General features: G+C 37.2%; 1 protein-coding gene across 1 annotated transcript; it reads left to right on the top strand.

Moving 5' to 3' along the window:
* Positions 1–2226: 2226 nt before the first annotated feature.
* Positions 2227–6585, top strand: LOC110116364 (the record flags this gene model as incomplete). Its single annotated transcript, XM_028691880.1, has 3 exons — positions 2227–3712; positions 6198–6397; positions 6478–6585. Coding segments are annotated over exons 1-3 (1794 nt in total), but the record flags the coding sequence as incomplete, so codon positions are not given.
* Positions 6586–10079: the final 3494 nt, after the last annotated feature.

Below are 10079 nucleotides of genomic sequence, written 5' to 3'. Positions count from 1 at the left end.
TTTTCGCTTCAATAATCGTTCCATTTCTCAAAAGGCTAACAATGAGCAATCTAAATTAGCTAACATTGTTATTCTAATAAAAAAAGACAAAACAAAATTAATATAAAAATGCTAATTAAAAGTTAATGCTAATGGTGAGGATAGGTCCTGTTTGGAATTTGAATCAAAGCTGAAATAATAGCAATAGGTTCAAGCTTCTAGAAATATATTTTGTGGTTTATGCTTTTTCTAATAAATAGATATTTGCATCTGATCTCTTAAATTTATTCACATTATAATTGAGATACAAACTCAAATCTTTCTCAATTTTATTTGTTTAATACATGGCTAGCAATGATCATACAGGTTTGATTTTATGGCTTCATTAGTTTTATGCTTGTAGTCTTTCTTTTTTGTAGTTTTTAGCTTCATTGTGATTGGGTTTAGAATATAACTGCAGTCATATGCTTTTTAGGTTGATATTTTAAAACGTATGCTAACAGATTATGAAATTAACAGACGGGGAAACAAGACAAATGAAATTGTTTATGAGTTTATCAAAGCGTGCAATCCTTTGGTTTCCTTCCAATGAACTATTTCTAACAGTTATAATTGCTCATCATGTTTTATTTGCCTAAAACTTTTTCCAGTGCTTTTCAAACTTTGAGCAGATTATGAACATTGATTTAATGGAAGAAAGTCTTCATGTTTCCGGTTTCATCTGATTGGTTATACTTTATTCTAGTAGCGTGTTTTGTAACTTTCGCAGCAAATTATCCTTTCCATTTCATCTTTCCGTGAGAGAGAGTGTTAGAGAGAGAAGCTCTGGTTTTTAGGGTTTTGGTGCGATTTTCTTCTTCTCCCGGCCGTCTGGCCGGCATGGCGGTTAACTTGTCTGGCTTTCCGCCCCTCCCTGGATCCTCCTCCTTATTAGGAGCAGCCCCTTCTCCTCAACCTCCTGCTCTTACCTATGCTAGCAACCTCTCGGCGCCTTCTTCCAGCCGGGAGGAATGGCCGATGGCTTTTGTGAACCCATCCAAAAAACTTTCTTTTGCGGCCTCAGAGCTCTCTGAGGGCAAAGGTCTTTGGGAGCTTTCTTTGGTGGGTTACTCCCTTGGACCTAGACCCTATTATGAAAGACTCCTTGCTACTATGAACAAGGCGTGGAAGCTCAAAGGATCGTTCTCCCTTCTCTCCCTTGCTGATGATTTCTTCCTGCTGAAATTTACGTCTAGTGAGGATTACGACATGATTTGGTCAGGAGGACCGTGGTTCCTTCTTGGCAAGCCTTTCTTTCTGCAGAAATGGAACCCGAAATTTCAACCGAAGCGTGATGAATCGGCTTCCATTCCTTTGTGGGTGAAAATTCTCAACCTCCCGTTGGCTCTTTGGACACCTGCAGGTATTTCGAAAATCGCTAGTTATATTGGTGTTCCGTTGTATGTGGATACTCTTACGGCCAAGCGAACCAGGTTAACGTTCGCTCGTATTTGTATTCAAGTGGATAAAAACTCTGTTTTACTAGAAGAAATCCCTTTGGATTTGGATGGGGAGGATTTGGTTCTTAAAGTGATTTATGACTGGAAACCTTCAAGGTGTGAAGGCTGTGGCTCGATTATTCATCCGTTCTCTCTTTGTCCCTCTAATCCTTCTCTCAAACCTTCTCTCCCTCCAAAACCTGTTCGTGGTAGGAGTATGAGCCGGGCGCCGGCGGTTAGAGGTAATCGTTCAGCCTCTAGACCCAATTCCAATCAGCCGGTTATCACGCAGCCTCTTCCTAACGCCTCGGTTATTCCGTCTCATATTTTGGAGCCTGCTTCCTCCTTACCTACTTCCAACCCCTCCAGCCTCCAACCTCCCACCGCCCAGGACCCGCCTAATGCTGAAGCTGCTAAAATTCCTCTAGCTACTTCACCTGTCCCCAACCCTTCTCTTCCTAACTTGAATCTACCTCATGAAGATTCCTCTTCCTCCGGTCAACCTCCACCGCATCTGCTTTTACGTCCATCTCAAGTTGTTCTTGCCAACAGCTTTGCTTCTCTTCCGATGGAAAACCTTGATATCCCTGATGATGGGAATGGAGATGATGTCTTATCTTCCTCTTCCCCATCAGGTAAAGACCTTCCCTCCTCTTCTACTACTATATCCTCTCCTTCCTCCTCTAAGACCAAGTCAAACAACCTTGTCCTTCCAGATAAAAAAGCAAAGCCAAAGACGGCCAAGAAGGCCAAAAAACCTAAATGATCAATGTCCCTTCCACCTATTGCGGCTTGGAATGTTAGAGGGTTCAATAACCCTGTTAAAGTCAAGCTCTGTCGTGATCTTATTGCCGCCTACCGTCTTAAGCTTCTTTGCATTTTAGAAGCTAAAATTCAGTCCAATGTTGCTCAAGATCCGTGGTTTCTTTTCTCCCATTCTCTTTTTGAGAATGAGAAAAGTTTTGATAATTTCTCTTGTTCTTCTCCGGGAAGGATTTGGATTAAATGGGATTCGGCTCAAATTTCCTTTACTCCTCTCTCTGCCTCTTCTCAAGTGATTCATGGAATTGTTCAAGCTGGCTCTTTTCCTCCGATTTATCTGTCTGCTGTGTATGCTGGTAATGATTTGGTGGACAGGAAGGAACTTTGGGAAAACCTTTTGGGCTTTTCGGCTAATTTGGAGCACCCTTGGGTGGTTATGGGTGATTTTAACTGCTGTAGGTTTCAAAATGAAAAAGCGGGTGGAAACCTTTTGACTGGTGAAAGATTAGGGGAGCTTAATAGTTTTGTTTTTGAGTCAGGCTTGCATGACCTGGCTTCGGTGGGGCTTTTTTATACATGGCATAATCAAAGGAGTGATAATCCTATTCATATTAAGTTGGACCGTATGCTGGTTAACACTGGTTTTCTGGATGTATTCCCATCTGCTTATTACAAAATTGATCCTCCCACGGGATCGGATCATTCGCCTATAATTCTTTTTGCTGCTCATTGTAATAGGACCTTTTCTAGGTTTATGTTCAAGGTCTTCTGGACTAATGTGGACGAATTTTGGGTTGAGGTTTTAAAAGCTTTTAGTAGGCCGGTTTCGGCTAGTCCTATTGCTTTCTTCTATGACTGTTTGAAAGAGCTTAAGGGTGCTATCAGGGCTAAAGATTGGAGTTCTTCCAATTATATTTCCAAGGGTATCTTGGAAATGAAAAGTTTACAACAACAATGTATTAATGCCATTCAGTTGGATCCTTTAAACCATAGTTTGAACTGCTCCCTTAAAGAGGCGAATACTCGTTTAGCATCTTTAAACTCTGATTGGGTTTCTTGGATTTCCCAAAGGGCTAAAGCTTACTGGTTATCTCAAGGTGAGGATGATCTTGGTTTTCTCTATGCCAAGATCAGATCCAGGAAAAACCGGAATACTATTAATGAAATTTCTACTTCGACGGGCACTCTTTCTTCACATGAGGATTTAGCTCATGTTCTTATTTCCCATTTTAAGGAGCTTTACAACTCTAATCCTCCTCCTTTGGAATCTGGTTATGTCATTCCTGAGGGCAATAAGGTTCCTAATGCCTTAATCCCTTCTCTTGTTAGCCCTGTGACTGAGGAAGAAATAAAAGCTGTTGTGTTTGAGGGGGTTTCTTATTCTGCTCCGGGTCCTGACGGGTTCTCCTTTGCCTTTTACCAAAAGACTTGGCATATTACACATATTTTGGGTATCGATTTATGCAGAGCTGTTAAGCAATTTTTTTCTACTGGTATGATGCCTAGAGGTGCTAAGCACACTGCTATCACTCTGATTCCTAAAGGGACCCATTCTTGCTCCATTTCGTGGATTTCAGAACCTATTTCACTTATGCAACGTGTGTTTACAAAATTTTGGCCAAAAAATTTTTTCTGGCTAGAGATTGAAGCCGATTCTTCCTATTTACTATAATGAAAGTCAATCTGGGTTTATCTCTAAAAGGTGCTCCACGGACTAATGTTATTGCTTGCTTCTGAAGTTAAGGGAAGTTCATATTCTTGCAAAAATTATTTTTGTGCCAAGCTTAGATATCAAGAAGGCCTATTTGATTCTGCTCTCTCTCTACTTTTCTCTTTAACAGAGAATGAGACAGAAGGTTTCCGGATGTTTTTATAACTGGATTAGAGGCTGAGCGATGGATGTTCATTTTTCTATCTGCATTAACTGCGGCTTTGTAAGGGTTTCTCCAATTCTTCTTCTGGCCTGAGACAGGGCGTGCCCTCTCTCTCCCTTCTTTCTTTATTATCTGGATGCTCTTTCCTTTTCTTCTTGAGGTTTCTGGTGCGTTTTAAGGGGCTGAATTTTAACAACCTCTCTTTCAATCATTCTAATGTATGCTAATGACCTTTTGGTTTCATTTTGGGCTGCCACGATGTGAATGCCTCACTCTCTTATTGGCAATTCTCAATAATTTGCTAAGCTTCTTGGCCTGAATTATCAAACCGATTCCAAATAGTTCCCTGCTTGTTTTCGAAAGGTTTTACTCACAGAGAGAGCGATCTCCTCTGGCTTTGGGATTCAAAGGGTGGAGGGGGAACTTTTTTCCTTACTTATCTGGCATTCACTATTTCCAACCTCCAGATTGACTTTTGCTTACTTCCTAGCCCCCTTCTGATAGAATTTTCTACTCTACTTCGGGTTGGAAGTTAAATTTCTTTCTTTTGCCAGGTTAGACTCCAATTTCTCAAGTTCACCATTGCAGCACTATTGCTTATGGATTCGTGGTTGAAAATTTACTAAAGCTGTTTAGAAAGTCATTGCTAGAATTGTTCCAAATTCTTGTTTGGGCACATTTGAAGACAAGAAAATGCACTTAATCTCTTCTGGAAATCAGCGTTGTTATTCCTAAGTCCAAAGGGGGGCCTTGTTACCATTCCCTTGATTCTTTATCATAAAATGGCGAACCTCTTTCTTTTTTCAGATGTTTAACACCTGCAATTTGGAATGTTCTTGGTTTCAAGGATCAAATATGAGTCGCCTTGGAAAACTCCTCCAACTCATGCCTCTAACTTCTGGAAAATTGATTTGCTCGGTGCTGTTTCTATTCGTCCACAGATTTCCACTTGAGGGTCAACTTTCCATGCAACTTGTCTTTTCTTTGGGACCCGTGTGTAAATGACAATGCCTGTGGCGGATTTATTTTTCTCTCCAATCGGGCTTTCTTTTTCCAACGCTTTTTCTTGGCATGCAAGGATCGATTTGAGATAATTCTTTATTCCTCTCGTCACTTGGTAATTGGTGTATTTCTCGCACCAGGAAACATTTCATCACATACACCTCTATATATATCACGGTACATCGTCGATTTCATTATTCATCCAATTAATGAGGCGAAATCGTTCCCGCCTTATTTGCTTGGAAGCACACCATTGTCATTTGTTTTGCGTGACTCTCCTCCAAACAGGCACTTCTAACAACGCTATATGATGCTTCATATTAATTATTTTGATAGGAAATTTTTAGTTCTTTGGATGTTGAAGTTAAGGGTGCTTATAAACTAATATTCTCTGTGCAAATACTTGGCGCATCTTTGAGGTGCTAATTTCTTGTTTTGCAATGGATGGCCGTTGAGAGCGGCAAAATTGACACAAATACGAGCTGAACTATGAAATCGGTCATTATTGCTTATGAGGCATCATGCTGATCTGGGTTCGAAGTCCTTTTAAGTAATGCTGTTGCATCTGAGAACCACTCACATATTTTTAATGGTGAATGCTTGATGTTGCACTCTTCAATCTTTTTGATGAAGTTAGCATTCCTCTGGCATCTGGGAGGATTTTTGCTTAGACCAACTGAGTAGTATTTTTATGCCAAATTGATTCCAATTTTGCTTTCAATAGAAGGGACAAATTGTTTTTGTTTCTGACATTAGCTGCGGTGGATTACTTTGTCTGGAAGGAAAGGAATGTGTAGGAGGTTTTCTAATATTTGAAATCTGCCGTGGATTGATGAAAACTGAGATTTAAGAGCTGTTATCTGCTAAGGTCATTAACTGGAATGGATTGATAAACTTAAAAGATAAATTTGATACATTCTGGGTATTTTTGGGTCTTTGATACCCTGCGGGGCTGTTTGTGATTTACGAGGGTGATTGGTCTGTTCTCTTGGAGGCTAGGAAGCTGAATATTTGGTTTTAACATGCTGAGCTGCAGCTTTTTTGATTCTTGGGTTATTATTTGGAGATTGGTGCTTTTGCCTTTGTCAATGGTCTCTGCTAGCCTGTTTGGCTTTGGTGTTTAAATTTCGGCTGTATCTCTATTGTTTGCATATGCGAATTTGGACGGCTGTTTACTGCTGCTTTATGGCTGGAAGGGGTTTATTAACCTGGGACGATGAGATGCTCCAGTTGGCTGTCCCTCGTCGTAACCCTTGGAGGGCCTTCGGGCAACCAGGGGCCTTTTTTACTGCTAGTCTCTGTGTTAATTATTATTTGGAGCATGGGTGTTCTGGATTACATTTATTCCTGCTTGTTGAGCCCTATTATTTATCTTCTCGCAGGGTACTTCTGGAACGTGGATCACGGGTTGCCCCATCCCTGGATTTCATCTTCTGATTTGGGTTACAATTCTTCAGAGCTTTCATGCTTATGCTGTCGCGGTGGGCGAGGTTTTTGGTTTCCTTTGCTTGGTTTTTGGGCATTCGATGCCTGCTTTTGTCTTTATAGTGTTTTCTGGTTTTTTGTTGTTATCTTCTCATAGGCCTTCCTAAGTTTTTGTTTTTGCTTAGGAAAGATTCTTTACTTGTTAATCTTCTTTACATCGTAACCTTTTTTTATCAATATAGATGGGCAAAGCCCCTTAATTTTCCCAAAAAAAAAAAAAAAAACTTTCTACAACTTTACCCAAGGTATTAAGAAAATTATTCAAAACTAAATGCTTAGTTGATTCTATCATTTAATGCCTTATAATTTGCGCAAACCGCTTACAAAATTTGAATATCGGCACAAAATTTACATATCAATAGAATTTATCTTATTTCTCAAAATATAAGATAATAATTTCTAAATCCTTGTCAATTAAATTGGGCCTAAATCACTTTCATATGAATCGTTTGGGACAGCTTGAAATGTAGCACAGGATTCCTGAGATATACAGTAAAAAAGCTTTCGAACATCTTTGCTTGGACAGTCCATCAAAGATCCACGTGATCGCGTAAAGATCATTTCATCATGCTTGCTCAAGCTGTTAATGAATATGGCTTATATATTTCAGATTTTATTGAGATATCATTTCTTTTATTTTTTAAAAACAAATTTTATTAGTACCAGTTTTTTTTTTCAAATTTAAAAAATTTTATATCAGAGAGTCATTTTAAAAAAAAGCAGTACGAAAGATTGTCTCCCAAACAGAAAACCTAAGTTATAAGGACTTTAGGACATCTCCAACTGCCAAAAATCTATTTTTCCACTTTCAAAAATATTAGTAAACAATCATCATAATAATAATAACTTTATCTCTCTCCAACCGAACTCTTTTCTAACATCAAAAAGAAATCTTTATTTATATTCTTTTGATCTGAAAGGCCGACAATTGTGAGATAGGATTCGGTTGTATTCGGGTAATAGAGTGAACGAATATTAGATTTGTAAAATGTTCACAATCGAGAAAAATACAAAAATATATTTTCATTTGCCATACTGTTGAACGCTCAATATTAACTTATCTTATATATTTATATATACTATATATATATAATATACTATACTTATATATTATATATATATATAATATATATTATATATATAAAACAAAATTTTATAATTTTAATTTTTTTCCCTAATTTATGCTATTATCAATCAGTATCAATCGCAAAAATTAAGGGGGATAATTTTTCATGTTCTTATTTTTTTAGATAATTAATATAATTTTATTCTGGCTGGATTTTCTTATTACATTCCTTATTATTTTTTCAAAATATGAAAAAAAATATTGTTTTCAACCAGAATTGTTAAATTGATTGTCAACAATAACTTTACAATTAAATCTATAGCAGCCTCAATCACGTTTTTTAGTCATATAATATAGATATTGCATCATTCAGACTTTTCTTTTTAAATAAAAAAGCTGCAATTATATTGAAAAAATTATCGAATCTATTCCAACAATCTCAATCATTATAGAATGATATACCAAAATATTTAATAAATCCACAAGAACAGCTAATAAATAGGCCATCCATTTATTTAATTTAAAAAATATTTACAAAATATTTTCATTAAATCACTCATATGGATGGATAGGGATTTTCTATCAAATAGCTACAATGTTAATTCTGATTTCTTTTATTAATATTATCAAAAATTTATGTCACAAAATTAACAAAATGCATTTTAGAATTTATGTGCAGCACCATTCAAGATCAATTTCCCTCTCCATATGGATCCAAAACATTCATTTCAAACTTAAGGAACTCTATTTCCAAAACCAATTCCCCTTCATACATGATGTTTGGAGCCCCCTCAAGGCTCCAAAGTTAAAATTATATGAATTTTAGCTCCACGTTTAGGAGCTACAACAACTCATTACTCCCTTTCATTTGTTGATGACACAAGATCAATAAATGAACCTTGCATTTCTTTCATGCATTATATTTGGAGCTTTTTTCAATGCTTCTAATTTATTGTCTTGCATGGATCACTCTGAGCTTATAAAAAAAAAATATTCAAGCTCCTTTAATTCTGCTTCATTAGAGAACCTAACCAACAAATGTTTCCACAATGGTGAGTGTTATTGGAGTTCTCGTTCACAGTTCTCTAAGGACATTTTATGTGCCTCAGAATTGACCATAATATTGATTCAACTTTATGGAGCTCAATAATTCCTAATTATTACTTGCTCTCATTTTTAAAGAACTCGCATAATAAGTCTCTTAAAGCAATAATAAATAATATAGCCCATATCTTGAATAATTTATTATAGTTGGAGCATACTCTCTCATAACGCATAGCCAATTGTTAAGGATACGCTCCAACAATCTTATGTCCTCACCTTGAGCGATTGATTATACTCACTTTGATCTCTGTGTATAGTGTGGTGAATTGTTTCATACGAGAGTACTCTCAGGATTCACCAAAATGTTATAGTCCTCATTCATGCTTCATCTTCTCTCTATTCACAGCTTTCCCACTATCATGTATAAACCCTACTATAAATAGCTCATGTTGTTTCTCTGGCGTGGGTAATAATATATTAAGTAGAAGTGCATCATATCAATCTACCTATTTAAGCATGTAACCTCACTACCCTCTTCATTACTCATGATGCTATCCTCTCTACGACATCTAACATAAATCATCGCTGGTTCGAATATACAATCTCCAACTATGGGTCATGACACTGACATCTACTGACGTCCTAATCACAAGGTCAACTAATATCATTCATACAGCTCGATAATCCAATGTTATCGCTCTGTACTATATGTGTCTATATAGATAGAGACGCAACAACATTTGAATAGAGACTCGCTTTGTTACTCTCTCTTCCATAATCGAAGCTGATTTACTGACTTGAGATTATGTATACGCAATCGATACACACTATATGTCACGTATGATGTTGATATCTGCTTGTATAGCACATCTCATTCTATACAGATATAGAACAATGATAGCTAAGAATACATATAGATCACTACATCATCCAACATGTGACATTATCTGTACAGACACTCTCATCTTGCTCGCTAGTAGACATTCTATATTAAGATAGCTCGGAATATCTGTGCCCTTCATGTAATAGAATACGATTGATATATTAACAATCTAAAGCGATATCTCTCCCATATACGCACACATATAATTAGCAATGTGCTTAGTGTGACACTCTCTAGATACTAATCATCTTAGTCGTACCTACTACTTCAGTTCTCAGGTCTCTCTTATCTCAATTGCGCTCTCGCAAAAGTGAAATTGTGCCATCTCTCATCCGTATCACTCATTCTAATATGTGATCCTACTATTATCGGCTGAACATTCATCCTCAAGATTCCTCACTTGTTCAGAGGCCAACTCCTCAACGACATTTCAACTCTTAACTGGGACTTATGAGAGTAGTATCTCTCCTTAGATAGTATCACCTCATACATCATAAGTGCCGGTT

This window comes from Dendrobium catenatum, unplaced genomic scaffold (genome assembly GCF_001605985.2).
Source record: "Dendrobium catenatum unplaced genomic scaffold, ASM160598v2 original_scaffold_77081, whole genome shotgun sequence".
NCBI classification, from domain to species: domain Eukaryota; kingdom Viridiplantae; phylum Streptophyta; class Magnoliopsida; order Asparagales; family Orchidaceae; genus Dendrobium; species Dendrobium catenatum.
This window is presented reverse-complemented; position numbering and strand designations above follow the sequence as displayed.